Below are 19,152 nucleotides of genomic sequence, written 5' to 3' on the forward strand. Positions count from 1 at the left end.
TTATAGCCATGTCTGAACTTCTTGTGAAGTTTTGTGATCACATTTTGTCAAGTAGGAGAAAAACAGCAGACATTTTAGTCGTTCTGAAATACGCTGGAATTTGAATCTTGAAACAAATGTGACATTTCTAGCAAAATGCTCATAGTTTTCATCTGTATTAAACTTTAATATGTGTGCTAATCTGTTTTTTAATTTAGCAAATGCTTCTATCCCAAACGAGTTATTTGTGTAAATGTGTAAAAATGTTGCTTTTATTGGGAAAAATGTATTATTTAATCATGCTACTTTTGAATTTTTTTTATTATTATTATTTTTTTAATTCAACAGGTTTCTCCTGGGGTGATGGTAGAAACTGAAGAGTATTTTGTCAAGTACAAAAACTAGTAAGTCAATTAGGCAAGGGTTTTATCAGCTTTAACAGTTTTCTTTCTTCGATTTCAAGCTGTAAAAAATTCTGTTTTTCATATTGCTAATAACCAGGAGCAGCTCAGAGAGCAATTTAGCGTGTGTAAGGAGCATTCAGTAATTATGTAAATGTATGTGTGTTTGTGTGTGTGTGTGTGTGTTGTAGCTCGTATCTTCACTGTGAGTGGGCGACAGAGCAGCATTTAGAGAAAGACAAGAGGATCCAGCAGAAAATCAAGCGCTTCAAGATCAAACAGGCGCAGAGAGCACACTTCTTTGCTGATGTAAGAGTGCCCATGTTTGTTTGTAACTTGAGTCTTTTCACAAAAAAAAAAAGAAAAAAGAAAGAAAGAAAATAGTAGGACGCTTTTCAGGTGAAATGTGTGATTTTATTTATTCATAATAATCACTTGGGAGATTCATTTTAAATTATTAGTTATGTGTATGTGTGTGTTTAAGATGGAGGAGGAACCGTTCAATCCCGACTATGTAGAAGTGGACCGAGTTCTTGAGGTCTCGTACTGTGAGGACAAGGACTCCGGAGAGGTAGCCATTGCTCTGAATTGTGTGTTTGTGTGTGCGGTTAGCAGTCTGTGTAGTTCATGAAGGGATGCTCTCTCTTTGTTTATTATTTTGTGCAAGTCTTAAAACCTTCTTTTTGTGTGCACGTGTAGCCGGTGGTGTATTACCTGGTGAAGTGGTGCTCATTGCCATATGAGGACAGCACATGGGAGCTGAATGAAGATGTAGACCAGACAAAGATTGAAGAGTTCAAAAAGCTGCAGGCAGCGAAACCACACACCAACAGAGTGGTGAGACCATCTCCCTCATGCTCCCTCTTATACCAGTTTATTTTAGTTTGGTTTACTTTAGTTTGGTTTACTTTAGTTTACTACCATTCAAACATGTTCTTTTCAATTAATAATTTCATCTAACTAGTATCCATTAGCATTTATATTCTAAATAAATGCTGTTCTTCTTAACTTCCTTTTCATCAAATATATTAATCATACTAAAAAATCATTACGGTTTCCACAAAAATGTTAAGCAACACAGTTGTTTCAACATTGATAAAAACAAAGAATGAAACGACATAAACAGCAGGTCAGAATATAAGAATACTGAAGGACTGGAGTAATGTTTGCATTTTAAAATACATTAAAGTAGCAATATTACTGTACTTTTGATCAAATAAATGTAGTCCTGGAGAGCATAGGATAATATTATTTAAATGATGTATTCACCATATATTCCTCTTTCTCAATGTAATTGCCTCTGAGCTTCAGGGACCTGAAACGGCTCTTTAACATGTGCCAAAACTGGATATATAATACTCACTTCTCCATCATTTCATGAATTCCTGTTGCTATAATCACTAGAAATTGTACACAAACTTCCCTTATAGGAAGTGTCTATAATTTATATAGAAAAAAAGATGTTTGCGCTACAAAGTATTTAAATACGCATGCCGAATTGATTCAACAAAGCAAACAGTGGCTAACCATATTGCAGTTTGCAAGTTTTTCTACTTGAATACCATTTTCTGAATTTGGTGTGCTCTCTCTTAGGAGCGTCCACCGGCGAGTCACTGGAAGAAGCGGGAGCAATCCCGAGAGTATTGTAATGGAAACTGTCTCAGGGATTACCAGCTAGAGGGGGTCAACTGGCTTCTCTTCAACTGGTATAACAGGTCAGTAAACATTCAGCCCTGACACCTTCCTCTTTATCCTTCCTCATATATGTCTGTAAAACTACTGAGTGGAATCTGTGAGCTAATGTCCGCATGGCTTTTCTTACATACTTTGCGTCCTTGTTCTTTTGCTTGCTTTTTTATGTATAGATACTATAGATAGTTGAATGGCAGATAGACGAGAGAGAGAGAGCTGTGTGTGTGTTGAGTGTTGTGGAAATCTCATTTTCTATTCAGACTTCAGGCAGCATTGAGAGCATCAATGAGATAATGAATGAATGAATGAAATAACTTTAAATTCCAGCGGCTCAATCTGGCTGATGCTTTTGTACAAAAGCAACTTACAAACCTAATTTGAACGTCGTTTAAGTGTTACTATAAAATATTAGCTCAATTTGCAGGCATTTCTGTGATTTGTCCTTGCTCTGGTTATGCTGGCGCTCATATATTGTGTGTGGCTGTGTGTGCAGTAGCACTACATTTCAACAGGCATTGTGTCAAGAAGGACTAACTTTGTGATTTTTGCTATTTTATTTCCATTTAGGTTTAGTCTTGTGTGTGCGATTATCAAAATAACAAACTCTGATGTCCCTCCGTCTCAATTTGCAGGCGTAACTGTATTCTGGCGGATGAGATGGGTCTGGGAAAGACCATCCAGTCCATCACGTTTCTGGATGAGATCTGTCGCACAGGGATCAAGGGGCCTTTCCTCATCATCGCCCCTCTCTCTACCATCGCTAACTGGGAGAGAGAATTCAGAACCTGGACGAAACTCAATGTCATCGTGTACCATGGCAGTGTGGTCAGCCGACAGATGCTCCAGCAGTATGAGATGTACTTCAGAGACGCTCAGGTGAGATTTCACACACACACACACACACACACACACAGCAGAGGAAGGTCAGCCTCGCATTGATCTAGACCTCTTAACTGTAATTCAAGGCTGTTGAATTGGTTACCTTTTAGTATCATGTTTTGTAAAGGAGAAAGTTAGAAGGAAAAAAGCAAGCCACAACTCAATTATGGTTATTTCCTTTTCAAAGCTAAATGTAATTGTAAAGTTGGCAGAGGGTATCTCTGAGAAAGTCCATAAAGCGAAGCGTGAAATGCAAGAAATCTAACATCACTGTTATGGCTGGGTGGTTTTTCAGCATATGCAGTACCTTGTAATGGTAGACAATCATAGACTGTATAAAAACATGGACATAGTGTCCGTGACGTCACCTGTAGACTCCTGACGTGTGTTTTTGAAGCCTAAAGTGAGCAGAGCAGGCGGTCTTCATCTTGGCAGCGCGTCATCGTGCGACTCTCCCGGACAATCAAAAATGGCGGGAGCTAGTTGCTGAAGCCACGCCCCCCAGCGCGACAGCGGTGACAGCAGTGGCCATGCCCTTAATTATGCAGAACTTTAAGTCTTAATATAATTTAAACGGATGAGTTATAAAAAATTTCACCCCCCTCACAGTTGTCATAAAGGGCAAAATTAGCTATTTAGACCAAAGTCATTTTTTGCACCAGGCTGTAAACATGTTTTTTTCTGCTGTAAAGTTGGGCATTTTAACATGGGGAGTCTATGGGACTGACTCTCTTCTGCAGCCAGCCTCAAGTGGCCAGTCGATTTATTGCAGTTTTAGTCACTTCCTTATTGGCCTCACGAGAGAGAGCGGGAGGTTGGTGCTCGTAGACAATGTGTGAACTGGTATGAAATCTGATATCCCCTCTGCCACAGTACCCGCTAATGCCACAGTGGATATATTTGCATAACTACCAGTGAAGATTGAGTAATATGATGAAGAAATAATAGATGGAGAAAAACAGCATTGCAACATGTTGCATATAGAATTCAATTGTTGTGTCAGCTTTCTTTATATTGGCATTTTCATAACTGATACTGATATTCAAAAAATAATAATAACATTTAGTTTTAATTTAAGTTGTAATGCATAGTATTTTTTTTTTTTAGTTTGCATCATTCCATTTTATAAAATCAGTTTTACCAAGTGATTTGCAATCCTACATGTTCTGAAAAAAAGAGGAGCAAAAAATTACCTTTCGTTTATTGAAAGGTTATTTTTATAGTCAGTGTATGGTTTTTAATTCATTGTATTATCAAAAAAATAGGCATAATTAATATAATTTAGGATTTTTTTAATGTATAAAATGTGTGAAATGCATTTTTGTTGAATTTCCTGCAAAAATACCCATATCATTTTATATACTGTTATGATGAAATAAAAATTCCCATGCTGTTATATATATTTTTGTCAAAGCACTTAAACCTAAAGACTGTATAATGGTGTACCATGCAAAACTGCAGGGAACACACAAAAACTGTAAAATGTTTGCACTTGGCACTTATTATCTCTCTTTCTCTCTTACAGGGTCGTGTGATAAGAGGTGCTTACCGGTTTCAGGCGGTCATTACAACATTTGAGATGATATTGGGAGGCTGTCCAGAACTTAACGCAATAGACTGGCGCTGTGTCATCATTGATGAAGCCCATCGGCTTAAAAATAAGAACTGCAAGCTACTGGAGGGCTTCAAACTTATGAGTCTGGTATAAATAAGACATTGTTATAGTTCTATTAAAAACTTATCACAGTTGTCTTTTCTTTTCCTATGTTTTTAACTTGATATCTGTTGACATCTTAGGAACATAAGGTTTTGTTGACGGGCACTCCACTACAAAACACAGTAGAGGAACTCTTTAGTCTGCTGCACTTCCTGGAGCCGAACCGCTTCCCTTCTGAAAGCACCTTCATGCAGGAATTCGGAGACCTCAAGACTGAGGAGCAGGTGCTGTATTTGGATATACGAACTGTTTAAATTCATATATGTTCTGAATATATTAACTCTTCTTCATATGAATATTTTTGTGCGTGTAGGTCCAGAAACTCCAGGCCATCCTGAAACCGATGATGCTGCGTCGTCTAAAGGAAGACGTGGAGAAGAAGTTGGCTCCTAAAGAGGAGACCATCATTGAAGTGGAGCTCACCAACATCCAGAAGAAGTACTACCGCGCCATCCTGGAGAAGAACTTCTCATTCCTGGCTAAGGGAGCTGGCCAAGCCAACGTCCCAAACCTGCTCAACACCATGATGGAACTGCGGAAATGCTGCAACCATCCCTACCTCATCAAAGGTACAACCATTCAAACCCCAGCTGCTGCCGAAACCAACGAGCCCACATCAGACAAGGTCCTAAGAAGTCTGTCGCTTTCTCTTCTCTTCTAGGGGCTGAAGAGAAGATCTTAGAGGACTTCAAGGAGGTGTATAGCCCCGCAGCCGTAGATTTCCACCTGCAGGCTATGATTCAGTCTGCAGGTAAACTCGTTCTCATTGACAAGCTGCTTCCCAAGATGAAGGCCGGTGGACACAAAGTGCTCATCTTTTCTCAGATGGTGCGCTGCCTGGACATCCTGGAAGACTACCTCATCCAGAGAAGGTGAGAATCGAGAACAGCAACATCCTAAAGGTGTATTTCATTGCTGTAATACAGCTCTCGCCATGTTCCTGCTGAGTTCATGGGGTTTAACTGCAAACTGTGATGTCCCGCTCTACTATATTTGTTTAAGATACATTACAGTGTATATATGCCGTTTTAACAAGCAATCTAATCTGCTTTTTTGGCAGAAGTTCAATGCCACATTTTGTGTTCGCATGTTCCTTATCTCTCTGACCCTTTATACAGAGCTCTGCTGTTGATCCCCATTGCATCACCGATATCACATGATCGTTTTATGCAGTGGCTAGGAGTAGTTTCTTTCCTAAGAAAAAAAAAAGAAGTCTCATTCATGTTTCTCTCGTCTAGCAGTGTGTACAGTGTAGTGTTTGTTAAGTAAGTGGTGTGTATGTTGGCTGATGCAGTTAGGGTGCTGCAGGACACAGACACTCCAGGGAACTCACATCAGGCACACAGTCCCAGAGGCACAGCTCTGCCCTAAGTGGGTCAGAGAAAGCAGGAAGTAACATGGAAAAATATGTGACTAAAAAAAGAGAGGAAGAGATAAAAGACATGAGTGAAAAACGAAACAGAAAAAATGAGTGAAACGATGATAGAAAGAGTTTTAGGAGTGAGCTAGGGATGTACTAATGCAGCATTGCCCTTGGGTAATCGACATTATGCCACAGATGCTGATTCAGCTTTATTTGCTTTACATGTAACCGTCTTTGATTTTTCCGTACATTTTTGCCATATGTTCATAAACTGACAGTCACAACTGATAAGCTACTACTAAATACTGTAGAAACTTAATTTTCTGTAAAGTTGCTTTGCAACGATTTCTATCGTAAAAAGCGCTGCACAAATAAAATTGACTTGAATGTAACCCAGAAAATTCTCATTTAGTTGAATGAATGATATTAAAACAATGTATTGTAATGTAAATTTGTATAGGTGAAACTGTTTTGATGGTAGATTATATGCATATACAGTACTTCCATTCAGAAGTCAATACGATTTTTATTTATTTATTTTTTTCTAGAAAGAAAGAAATTAATACTTCAGCAAGGATGCATTAAATTGATCCATAATGGCAGTAGAGATATTTATGGTTATGTTACAAAAGATTTATGTTTCAAATAAAAAAAAATAAAAAAAAAAATATATATATATAGCATTTTTTTTTATTCTATTTTTGATCAAATAAATGCAACCTCGTTGACCATAAGAGATTTTTTTTAAAACATTAAAAACTGACCACAAACTGGTGAGTAGTAGTGTATGTGTGATGTCTGTTCACTGACTGTGTGGAAGTGCTCGATAAAGTACATCGATCTGTAGTTTCTAAGTCAAACTGACCTTTTTCAGATACCTCTATGAGCGGATAGACGGCCGTGTACGTGGGAACCTCCGTCAAGCAGCGATAGACCGTTTCAGTAAACCAGACTCGGATCGATTCGTCTTCCTGCTGTGTACTCGAGCAGGTGGGCTCGGTATTAACCTCACAGCTGCTGACACCTGTATCATCTTTGACTCTGACTGGAACCCTCAGAACGACCTGCAGGTACACACACACACACACACATAAACGTCATAGTCAAATTGTAGAAGTTCCAATTGGCTTATTTTCCTTTTTTCTTCTTGTTTTATCCACAGGCTCAGGCTCGCTGCCACAGGATTGGTCAGAATAAAGCAGTAAAAGTATATCGACTAATCACACGTAACTCATATGAGCGAGAGATGTTCGATAGAGCCAGTCTAAAGCTGGGACTGGATAAAGCTGTGCTTCAGAGCATGAGCGGGCGAGACAACAGTCTAGGAGGAGGAGGGGTAAGTCATCGAATGTTACCTATTAACCAGGGTTCTTTTTCTCCAGCTCTCAGTACATTGTTGTTCTCTACATGGAGATTTGTGTGGTGTTGATGGATATTTCTTTGTACTGGTGTAATGTATTTTGTCTGGTTTCATTCACTGTCCCTCTCTCTCGGTCTTGTTTAGCAGATGCAGCAGCAGCTCTCTAAGAAGGAGATTGAAGATCTTCTGCGGCGTGGAGCTTATGGTGCCATCATGGATGAGGAAGATGAGGGGGCTAAATTTTGTGAAGAAGACATTGACCAAATCCTGCAACGCAGAACCAAGACCATCACTATTGAATCTGAGGGTCGGGGCTCCACCTTCGCCAAGGTCAGCTTCTCTCTTTCATCTTGTATTTATTGTATCTGCTCCCTGTGGTTTCTGTCAAAATATCCACCTGAAAATGCTTGAAAATGAAGAAACTAAGAAATTAGCATTATAATTCTACAGTTTTTATAATTAAATACTATATTTTATAGTGCAAAAGTATTATTGCAATAGTAATATATCTAAATAAAATGGAATAACAAAAAGAAGCTTTAAGGGGTTCCTTGTAGTTTGTAGTTGTAGTTTTGGAATGATGTTTGAAAATTAAGGAATTAAGCAATATTAGTACTATAATTTTACAGTTGTGGAAATATATTTTTGAAAGTGTTTACTTTGTTTACTGAAAAAGGTTTGGCTCAGCCAATTTTTTCAATAATTGCAGCCATGATTCTTCTGTGTATTTGTGCTTATGCCTTATGTATCTGACATGCAAGGGTCATTTTAGAGACATTACATTATTTAACGTTGTTCTCATTTTTTTATTTTTTATTTTTTGCTGTGTTCACAGGCCAGTTTTGTTGCTTCAGGGAACAGAACAGACATCTCTCTGGATGACCCCAACTTCTGGGACAAGTGGGCTAAGAAAGCAGAGATTGACATGGATACAGTCAATGGCAGAGTAAGTTATTCACAAACTCTGCCATCAAAGTTTAACAGTGTAGCAGAGAAGCCCACATCCTCCTGACTGACTCTCCTGTGCCAGGATGACTTTGAGAACTGCCTAGACATCTGTGTTAATAAAAAAAAAAAAGTTATCATCTCCTTTGTCTTTCAGTGGCTGATGGGAAAACCCCCATAAATTAGATTTTAAGGAGAGAGGCATTGCTGTAAGAGATGACAGGATGCTTGCTAACATGATTGTATTTACTGTAATGTACTCTCTGAAATAACTCAATCAGTGTTTTCTGTGGGCTTCTTCTGTATTTTAGTTGTAAGAGCTGCACTTGAAAGCAAACATCAGTTTTAGTGAATGCGGTTGGCCTTATTTAAATGCATAGCACTGCTCTCAGTAAAGGTGGGTCAGTGGTTCTGTTTTAACTGTTGTTATTTGATGTGGTTTTTCTACAGAACAGTCTGGTGATCGACACCCCTCGTGTCAGGAAACAGACCCGGCCGTTCAGCGCTACTAAGGACGAGCTGGCCGAGCTCTCTGAAGGGGAGAGTAGTGGAGATGACAAACCCAAACTCCGGCGGCCGCATGACCGCCTCAACAGCTATGGCCGCACAGAGTGCTTCCGAGTGGAGAAAAATCTGTTGGTGTACGGGTGAGTGATGGCTAGTGCTCTACCAATATAGGTTTTGTTATATGCTAGCATATACACTACTATTTAAAAGTTTGGAGTTAGTTAGTAAGATGTTTATTTTTGAAAGATGTTTCTTGACCAAACGCTTGTGCAGCCTAATATTTTTTTTTTTTTTTTCAGGATTCTTTGCTAAATGAAATGTTTAAAAGAACAGCATTCATTTGAAATAGTAACATTTTAAATGACTTCACTATCACTTTTGTTCAATTGAATATGTCTAAAAGTTAATTCTATTGTGCATATATATACATATAATACACTATATAAACCTTATACCAAGGGCCAGTTTAACTCAACAGGGCAAATTAGCGCAAGAGCGCAATTTCAAAACAGCGCTGATGGGAGGGGATTTTTCTGCCAGTTATTTACTAACAATGTGCAAATTAAAGAACATATGCGCAACATATCATTTACATATCGACCAACGCAATATACCAAGCACAGTGTAAATTAGCCACTAATAGTAGTTGCAAATAAACAAATAAAGAACAACGGCACAGTAAAAAGGCAAATAAAAAATAATATGATTTGACAAAAGATTATTTTCATGTTTTTCTTGCATTCCAAATAAATTACGTGTGGAAAAACTACGTGCTCTCTCATCTCTGTGGCACCTCCTGTTAGCAACAAATTGCAACCAATTCAAGAGCATAATAGTTTAAGACATATTTTTGGAAGGCTTTAAATAAAGGCGCAAATACCAGTAATTCGACGAGTAAAATGCGTTGGGTGATTCATTTGAATACTGTCCTCCCATAAGTTTTGCGTCTCAAAGGGAAACTCCTAGAAATGCATATTCAATAAGGTCAGGTGCAAAAATAACTGTGTCCATGCCTTTTCAGCGCTAATTGTTCTCTGCGGGTCTTTAGTAAACCAGACAGTACAATTTTAACTCCAGAAGACGGTTTGCGCTCACGCAGGCTGTTAGTAAAACTGGCCCCAAATAGGCAAATATAAGTGAGATTCTTCTCAGTCCGATTTCTTGACACTGATGATGAAATGATGGACCACTGAATTTGTTTCTGTGGTCGTAGGTGGGGCCGCTGGAAGGACATCCTGGCTCATGGGCGCTTTAAGCGTCAGCTGACCGAGCGTGACGTGGAGTGTATATGCAGAGCACTCCTGGCATACTGCCTCGTTCATTACCGTGGAGATGATAAAATCAAGAGCTTCATGTGGGATCTGATCGCTCCCACAGAGGACGGCAGGACCAAGGAACTTCAGAACCATTTGGGTATGAGGACTACATTTCAGTTAACTTCTGCCTTTTGATCTTGTCAGGATTCATTTCTGTTTAAAAAGCATGTGACATTTTATTAGATTTAAAAAAAAAACATTTTTATGTGACTTGTGCAGGTTTGTCAGCTCCAGTGCCACGAGGCAGAAAAGGAAAGAAGATGAAGACTCAGTCTAGCTCATTTGATATCCAGAAGGCAGAGTGGATACGAAAACACAACCCAGAACACATGTTGTCTGATGATGGGTACAAGAAACACCTGAAACACCATTGCAACAAGTTAGTATTGCATCACAAGCACAATATACGCTTCTGTTTGATGTAAAAAAAAAAAAAAAAAAGAACTGAGGCCTGTTAAGTCAACCAGTGTTGCATTTACTTGATCATAAATGCATTAAAAACGGTAATATTGTAAAAGATTACTACAATTTAAAGTAACTAAAGTTTTCTATTTTAATACAAAAGTTTATTTCACAATAAGTTCTATATTCCTGTAATGGCAAAGTTGAATTTTCAGTAGCCGTTAGTCCAGTCTTCAGTGTGACACAATCCTACAAAAAAATAAATAAATAGAATGTACTGATTTGGTGCTCAAGATATTAACTTTCTTGCTATTATTGGTTTTTGAAAACATAATTTTTAAAAGAATTCTCAATTATCAGAATTCAGTTCGAAAGAACAATATTTATTTGCTCCCCCCCCCCCCCCCATAATAAATGGGTTTATTGTTACTTCTTAAAATAAAATATGAATTTATGTGTAATGACAAAGTGAACAGAAGTTATTTGTTTGCTGTTTTTGTTAGCAGTATTAATATTGCTGTAAGCAATTTTTTTTAATTATGTAAAAAGAGATAAACCAAGAAAATGCCTTTTTTAGTAAAAATGCAGCCTGTTGTGCAGCTCACCAATAACATTAAGCCGTAAAGCAGCAGTTACACCCACTTTCAACCACATAGCCACTCGGCTACATGTGGATGCCTCATGAGATGGAAATCTGCCGCTCTGGAGGAAGTGTGTGATGCAATGATAAAGGGGGAATCTCCCATTTTAGCCCTGTGAACTTTTTGTGGTACGGCCCACCCTCACACACTTGTTTAGGGGTTTTTCTCTTAGGCAATGGAAGATGAGAGGTGCTTTCAGGTCACGCTCTTCAGTTCTTGACACTTACGTTGTCAAACTCACAATCAAATCTGGCTGGCTGTTCCCACTCTTTGTCTGTTTGTTTGTCACAAACGCCCAACAGTTCTTGCATTAGTAAGCAGCATCATGTCATGCTATAAAACCGACTGTGAATGTGCTTTGATAAACGATCCAGGGGCCTCTACCATTGGAGAACGTTCCCTATTGTTTAGAAAGCTGTCCTGTTACACACACACACACACACACACACACACATAGGTGATGACCTGGAACAGCTTTCAGCTTTGTATGTGTCTGCATTTTTTCTTCAGGGCAGAAATGCCACTAATGTAAGGGTGAAAGTGTGAGTTTAAGTCATTTCACATGAAGATCATAACATGGACAGATGTGATTAAGCTTGAAAGCAAAGGTCTTAAAGTCATTTATATATGTATTTATATAGTATTTTTTTATTTTTGAACATTAACTTTTTTTTTAACTTTGAACATTGCCTACATTTAATTTCATGCATGCTCTCTGAAGCAACTTTCATTAAAAAAAAGAAAAAAAAAAAAGAAAAAGCTGTGTGTTAGCACTCATTAACACCAGCCATATGGCAGTGCATTTTACATCAGATTGTACACATAAGCTCATTTACAGTCCTGTTCAATAGCTTGGGGACGATTTTTTAAAAGAGGTCTCTTGCTTACCAAGACTACATTTATTTGATCAAAACCACATATAAGTTATGTTGTGAAATATTATTACAATTAAAAATGCATGTTATATTTCAGCATTACAATACAATAGTACACTTTGATCTCAATCTCTCTGTCTCTATCTGGCAGGGTGCTGTTGAGGGTTAGAATGCTGTACTATTTGAAACAAGAGGTGATTGGAGTGCAGTGCCAAAAAGTGCTGGATGGGGCAGATGCCAGGTAAGCATTGCCATGGACCCTCTCACCTTATCACTTTCACTAGTCTGAGAAACCAGCACATCTGAGGAGTGTGTTCTGCATGTATTGTACCAATAGTGGGAGGAGTAGCAGTACCAGTATTTTAATAATCATTTTAGTATTTTAAATGATTATTATTATTTTTTATTTTTTTACATGCTGGTAATATGCATTTATGATTAAAGCCTTTAAAACTGATCAAATCCTGATAATATAAAGACATGTACTTGTGTATCATAGATCCCTTTGCATATTAGGATTATAAATAGGTCCTCATTGAACTCCTCTAGTATTAGTCAGTTTAAGCCAGTTTGTTTAGGAAGAGGAACATTAAAGCGCCATCTGCTGTATTGCTGAGGAAACTTCAAGAGTGTACACATATCATTTTAATTCCTGTCTTTAAAGGAGTAGTTCACCAGAGAAAAAATTACAATATCAGACTTTTTAATTGTGGTCTGTTCCAAAATCTAAACCTGAAATAAGCTTAGACAAGATGTTTAGCATGTTACTGCAAGCAATGGCTGAAATGTTTGTTTTGCTGTCTCGCAGTGAGATCGAGATCTGGGTTCCTGAGCCGGATCATTCAGAGATGCCTGCTCTGTGGTGGGACATGCTCTCAGACAAATGTCTGCTGTTAGGAGTCTTTAAGCACGGTGAGTCCGATACGCTCTGCTGCGCTTCAGGCTTTCTGTGTAGTTACACACTTTTATCTAATGGATGTTTGTATGTGTTCTAGGTTATGAGAAGTACAACACTATTCGTGCAGATCCAGCACTGTGTTTCTTAGAAAAGGTTGGGCGGCCAGACGACAAGGCCATCGCTGCGGAACAAAGAGGAAATGACTTTATGGATGGGTAAGAGATACAAACATGTGCTCCATTCAAACAGATAGAGGAAGTCTTTAATCAGTTTCTGCCTGCAGCAACTCTCTGAGGTGTTTATAACTGTGTTTGTCTGTGTGTGCGTGTTATCTGTGTGTGCAGAGATGTGGACGACCCTGAGTATAAGCCTGCTCCAGCTTTGCTGAAGGATGATATGGAGGTATGCAAGAGGAGAAGAGAGAACTGGGCCTGATAAGATTGTAACACACACACACAAGCTCAAAGAATATCAATTAGAGTGACTTCAGGAATGGGCAAATTTTAGAATGGGTTGCTTTTTTCAGTTCATGGGTTGGAGTTTGAATTGAATAGGCCACAGCTCCATACTATGTTCAACTGCAATGACACGAAAAGGAATGTAGTTTCAAGAAACATACACAAAGTTCAACACATTTTGTGACTAAATAGCTGCCTATTTTTTCCCTGCTATGTAGAATACTTGGAATACTGTAAAATACTAGGTGTGTGTGTGTGTATGTATTTCCAGTAGTTATTATCACTTATAAATCAACGACAGGAACTTGCATTTAATTTTCAATATATGTTCCTGGAAATACCTTGTATTTCCTGTGTGCTACCTCAAATCAAATTTTATTAAGATTCAAGAATTTAAAAGGGCATTGTTTTTTTAATGGTGAACTAAGACTTAACATGTGCTCTTACTTCTAGGATGATGCTTCTTCCCCAGGAGACCTGGTCATCACTGATACAGGCGGAGGTACTGACAAACTACAGTGTTATATAGTTTTATATATATTGATATGAAGTTATTGTTAGTCTTTAGCAGTGTGTTTGTGTGTTGGTGCAGAAGGAGGATCTGTATTAGATGGTGGTGGTGGGACTTTGGGTGCTGGATCAGGGATGTACTGGCCCTCACCCTCCGCGCTGACGGCTCGACTGCGGCGTCTGATCACTGCTTCTCAGCGCTTCACCAAGAGCAAACAGATACTTCAGATCCACCAGACACAGCAGGCCATGACCCCTGCCCCCTACCCTCTGCCCCCCACGATCAGCGACACACTCAATCCCAAAATTGCTGCTAAGATTGAAAGACAACAACGGTGAGAGACTTAACGCCGGCTGTGATACACTACACTAACTTTTGCCCTTCGATTTGAAGTGTGGAGGAGGAAATCAGAGCCAGTCTGTAGATTTTTGGCCGTTGTAGTTGATAGATTTCACCGAAAATCTTGTAGTGTATGATGGTTACAGTCTCTCATTTGTAGGCTTTAGGCTTTGATTCCATCCAGACATGTTTGATATTTTGAGCTGATTTTAGAATATTGTTTTATTTTAATTTGTGTCTCCTAGCAATGAGGTGCTTGTGCCAGTTTGTTGTTGTTTTCAGAAAAGTCTGGTGATGTGTGATCCTCAGTCATTTAGTGTTTTCTTTGTAACCATTTAAAAAGTCTGCAAGTGTATGATTACAACAGGATTGTTGTAGTATAATGTAGGTCAGTTATTTTTTTTTAATGAATTTATCATTTATCCTTTTCTCAATAGGTGGACGCGGAGAGAGGAGGCGGATTTCTATCGTGTGGTTTCAACATTTGGGGTTGTGTTTGATCCAGATTTGGGCTGCTTTGATTGGACCAAGTTCAGAGCCATGGCTCGACTGCACAAGAAAACAGACGAGAGTCTACACAAGTACCTTTGTGCCTTTATTGCCATGTGCAGGAGGGTCTGCCGCCTGCCTGCTATAGAGGGAGGTCAGTGCCACAAACATCTATCAATGCACAGCTTATACTCAACTTGGTTTTCTGACTGTCTGCCAATACATTATCTTGTACTCATTCATCATCAGTTTTTGTCTGCTCTCCCTTCAGATATGATGGACTCCTCTCTTGCTATACAACCAATCACAGAGGAGCGTGCCTCCCGTACCTTATACAGAGTGGAGTTGCTGCGGAAGATAAGAGAACAGGTGTTGCGTCACCCGCAGCTTTATGAGCGTCTCGCACTGTGCCAGCCAGGACCCGATCTTCCAGTGTGGTGGGAAACAGGATCCCACGATCGGGATCTTCTGCTTGGGGCAGCCAAACACGGAGTCAGCCGAACAGACTACCATATCCTCCGTGACCCGGAGCTCTGCTTTATGGCAGCACAGAGAAACTACAGCCAGAACAAGGGAACTGCAGCACAAGTGCAAGCCCAGAATCAGGCGCCTTCACTGGGACAGTGTCACATCCCAACCCCCCTCCAGCATTTTCAGACTAAAGAGGCTTCTGCTTCACCACTCCCAAACCAAACTGAGCTGAAGGAAGAGCCCCTGTCAGAGGGAGAGGAAGAGAGTGGAGAGCAAAATCCCAAGACGGAGACACCCTCTATCAGACCACCCACACCTTCAGGAGTGGATGAGAAAGATGACATCCCCAAAGTGGGAGAGAACGAGAGCCGGATGGTGGCGGCCAGAACAAAACCACTCACGCCGAACTCAGTAACTCGAAAACAGAAGAAGCTGAGTAAGCGGAGCCGCAGGGAGGCCAGGAGGGGGTCGGGATCTGACTCGGACTCTGATGGCTCCTCATCCAGCTCTTCGTCAAGTTCTTCATCAAGATCTTCTTCCTCATCCTCATCTTCGTCACGGTCTGGAAGCAGTTCCTCGACTTCGTCTTCCTCCTGTTCTTCAGGCTCTTCGTCTTCATCATCATCATCATCCTCGTCTTCAGAAGACAGTGACAGCGAGGAGGTACCAAAGAACGGTGAGTAGTTATCTGATTAACTTCAATAGTAAGTTGTAGTCTTTCTACAGTAACTGTAAAACTTTTTTTAACACACTAGTAAGTTAAGCATGTTTGTTTGTGTGTTAATTTATTTTATAGAAATTAATACTTTTATTTAGGGCCCAGTTAAAAGTGATAGTAAAGAGATTTATAATGTTATAAAAGATTTTAGTTTCAAGTAAATGTTGTTCTTTTTATTTTTTCTGTTTATCAACTATTTAGAAGCACAACATGTTTATTTGAATGATTTCTGAAGCGTCATGTGACACTGAATACTGGAGTTATAGCTGCTGAAAATTCAGCTTTGCAATTACAGGAATAAATAACTACAAAAATATCCAAATAAAAAAATGGTTAATTGGAGTTGTATTTTTTTTTTTTTACTCTATTTTTAATCAAATAAACTCAACATTGGTCAGCCCTTCTTTCAAACACATTAAAAACCTTACCAACCTCAAACTTTTGAATAATAATGTATAGTGAACAGTGTACAGTAGGCCTATATGGTAGTGTTCACATATATATATATATATATATATGTATGTATGTATGTATGTATATATATATATGTGTGTGTGTGTGTGTGTGTATATATATATATATATATATATATATATATATATATATATATATATATGTATATGTTTGACTGCATGTGTGTGTCAGTTCAAAAGTGATTTTAAGCGGTTTTCCCTTGGATAGAAGGCAGCACCAGTAACAGCATTCAGCTGACTCACTAATGCATTAATCAGTTGTGAGGGTCATGAGTTTAAAGCATGCACAGAGACTATTTTAAGAGAGAAATGCTTCATTCAATATGTGTATCATCAGTGTGGTTTAAAATGGGAAACAGCTTGTGTAGTGCATACTGCAGTTTGCAGTCTATATGCTGTATACTGCCTGCCATTTCCTAAAAAAATGTCATGTTAAGCTTCTTTTTATAAGTTTTTTATGTAACATACTACAAAGTCATGTATGTCCACATTATATTAGATGTTTAAATTCAGCCAGAGGAGTTCTGTTGTCCTCATCTTAAGAATAAATATCTGTTTGATGTCTTGTCTGTCAATCTAGTCAAGAAAGAGATTGATATTGCTTCTGGTTCATTCAACACACTTTGAAATGGAAGTCAAGTTGAGATCATGTAGTAGGTCTGATCTGCATTTTGTAAAACGTGAAGTGGATAATGTTTAAAGTGTGTTTGATCAGTATAACATTGTTGCCTCTGTCTGTATTCCGGTAGCGTCCGCAGTGCCTGGTGTTAAAGGCTTTGACGAAGACAGCGTTGCCTCTCTCAACACTACACAAGATGACATGCAGGACAGTCATGTGACCAACGGTATCTCTAACCCTCCCCACCCTTTCCAGGGAGGTTATATGCTTGCTGCCTCCTACTGGCCAAAGGTGAGCAGTCCAGACTAACATCTTGTGCCAATTCCTCTTCTCTGGTCTCACGCAGTCAGTTTTGTACCTTAGTTGTGGCTCTGTCACTGTAAGAACAGTATTGTTTCATTCATTAAAAACGTATAAAGGTTTGGATACATTAATCTGTTTTTTCTCTACCCCACCACAATCATACTGTTCCACCTTAAAGTACAGTACTTGCTTGTAATGTCCTTACATTAATACTGTCCACGCGTTGCAGGACCGTGTCATGATAAACCGGTTGGACAGTATATGTCAGGCAGTGTTGAAGGGGAAATGGCCAGGGGTTCGTCGCGCATACGAAGGCAATGCAGTGACTTCTTTCTACACCACCAAACTCCTGGACAACACAACCCCGCTCACAGAAGACCCTTCAGCCTCCCCTCAGGGTTCAAAGGTGAAGAAGCATGTTGCAGACAGAGAAAAGGAGTTCTCAGTCAAAATCAATGACGTATGTTATTTTACGTTCTCCCCCACAAATGCCGATCTGCAGTGTCATTGCAGCGCTTGGCATGTTTTGTTTGTTTTTATTGTTTGGTCTTCCCCCTTTTCCTCCAGTATTTGTTTGTTCCTTTCTTCCTTTCGTTTGATTTTGCTTTGAAAATTTTGCAGCTTCAGTTTAATTTTTAGTTTACATTCTCTTCTCAGCGTTTTTTCTTTCTATATCTCTCTGGAGACCAACGGTATATTCCTGTGACTCTTGCTGGGATCTAATCAAATCTATTACACTGAAGTTGCCACATTCGCACATTTAAACTAAACCCAGTGCACAAAATCAGTCTTAAGGCCCTATTACAGCAAGCACGATAACGATAAAGATATACAGCACAGCATAAATGAATACACCCCCTCTGAATAAATATAAAAGATGTATTTTATTAATGATCACTAATATAACTGACATATATAAAATATGAAACATATGTATATATGTGTGTATATATATATATATATATATATATATATATATATATATATATATATATATATGCTGATATTTTCTGTAAGATAAGTATTTAGTTTTAATTAAGGATGCAGAAATGAGTACACCCTAGATTTAATTCAGAAAATGTATTAATAATAATATTCTAGTATTTAGTATGTCCTCCAGAACTTAAAGTATACAGCTCTGACCCTTCTTGGCACTAAGTGTACAAGTTCATGATAAATGTTCACTTCTGTCCTGTTTAACTCCTGGAGGACGACCTCCTTAAATGCTCTGGTCTTTAATGGGGAGTTTTGCTCAGCACAGCTGCTTAAGAGCATTAGGCTTGAGTGAAATACATGTCCACTGAAGGATTTTCACCTTGGGAGAACTATATATCCATTGTCATGCTGGGAAAATTCCCAATAATGCATGGAATGAGGGGAGGGTAGCATCTTCTGTTTCAAGTGTTTGTATTACATCACACAGTAGTGTGTGACTTCATGCCAGCATTGATAAAGCACAACTCTCTCACACCTTCAGCACTCATTCATCTCTGTATAAAAGCTTTACTACCACTGAAAGTCACTGTGGGTACCAAGCACTTCTCACTGTACTCCTCATCCGACAAAACCAGAACATGCTGGAAGCTTTTGGATCCGAAATGATTGTGGATTCCCAGAAATCTCTATTTTGTGAATATGGGCCTTGGAAGAGGTTAAATGAGTTTATTTTGCTTTGCTACAGTAGGTAATTCTAATGGTGACCACAACCATGCATGTCACTTCTGCAGGCTGCGTCATACTCTGTGAGATAAAGTCTCACTCTTTTCATAGCTTTTGTCGGCTCTAAGACACTTGCA

General features: G+C 38.9%; 1 protein-coding gene across 13 annotated transcripts in view; it reads left to right on the forward strand.

Moving 5' to 3' along the window:
- The window catches only part of LOC127962580 (chromodomain-helicase-DNA-binding protein 9), a 64,633-nt gene that overhangs the window by 38,576 nt on the left and 6,905 nt on the right, over positions 1-19,152 (forward strand). For 5 of the 13 annotated variants that reach the window (XM_052562192.1, XM_052562196.1, XM_052562195.1 and 2 more), the window contains 27 exons: positions 328-383; positions 572-689; positions 865-951; positions 1,080-1,217; positions 1,974-2,095; positions 2,705-2,948; positions 4,477-4,653; positions 4,749-4,892; positions 4,982-5,237; positions 5,330-5,540; positions 6,906-7,101; positions 7,194-7,367; positions 7,536-7,721; positions 8,227-8,337; positions 8,787-8,983; positions 10,057-10,256; positions 10,379-10,538; positions 12,229-12,318; positions 12,886-12,989; positions 13,073-13,190; positions 13,320-13,377; positions 13,887-13,935; positions 14,005-14,278; positions 14,721-14,926; positions 15,044-15,919; positions 17,184-17,344; positions 17,586-17,816. In XM_052562192.1, the coding sequence (XP_052418152.1) occupies positions 328-383; positions 572-689; positions 865-951; positions 1,080-1,217; positions 1,974-2,095; positions 2,705-2,948; positions 4,477-4,653; positions 4,749-4,892; positions 4,982-5,237; positions 5,330-5,540; positions 6,906-7,101; positions 7,194-7,367; positions 7,536-7,721; positions 8,227-8,337; positions 8,787-8,983; positions 10,057-10,256; positions 10,379-10,538; positions 12,229-12,318; positions 12,886-12,989; positions 13,073-13,190; positions 13,320-13,377; positions 13,887-13,935; positions 14,005-14,278; positions 14,721-14,926; positions 15,044-15,919; positions 17,184-17,344; positions 17,586-17,816 (4,944 nt within the window). The remainder of the gene's footprint in view (positions 1-327; positions 384-571; positions 690-864; positions 952-1,079; positions 1,218-1,973; positions 2,096-2,704; positions 2,949-4,476; positions 4,654-4,748; positions 4,893-4,981; positions 5,238-5,329; positions 5,541-6,905; positions 7,102-7,193; positions 7,368-7,535; positions 7,722-8,226; positions 8,338-8,786; positions 8,984-10,056; positions 10,257-10,378; positions 10,539-12,228; positions 12,319-12,885; positions 12,990-13,072; positions 13,191-13,319; positions 13,378-13,886; positions 13,936-14,004; positions 14,279-14,720; positions 14,927-15,043; positions 15,920-17,183; positions 17,345-17,585; positions 17,817-19,152) is intronic. The other 8 variants (XM_052562201.1, XM_052562199.1, XM_052562200.1 and 5 more) reach the window with 4 other exon arrangements.

This window comes from Carassius gibelio, chromosome B7, assembly GCF_023724105.1.
Source record: "Carassius gibelio isolate Cgi1373 ecotype wild population from Czech Republic chromosome B7, carGib1.2-hapl.c, whole genome shotgun sequence".
In the NCBI taxonomy this organism is placed as follows: domain Eukaryota; kingdom Metazoa; phylum Chordata; class Actinopteri; order Cypriniformes; family Cyprinidae; genus Carassius; species Carassius gibelio.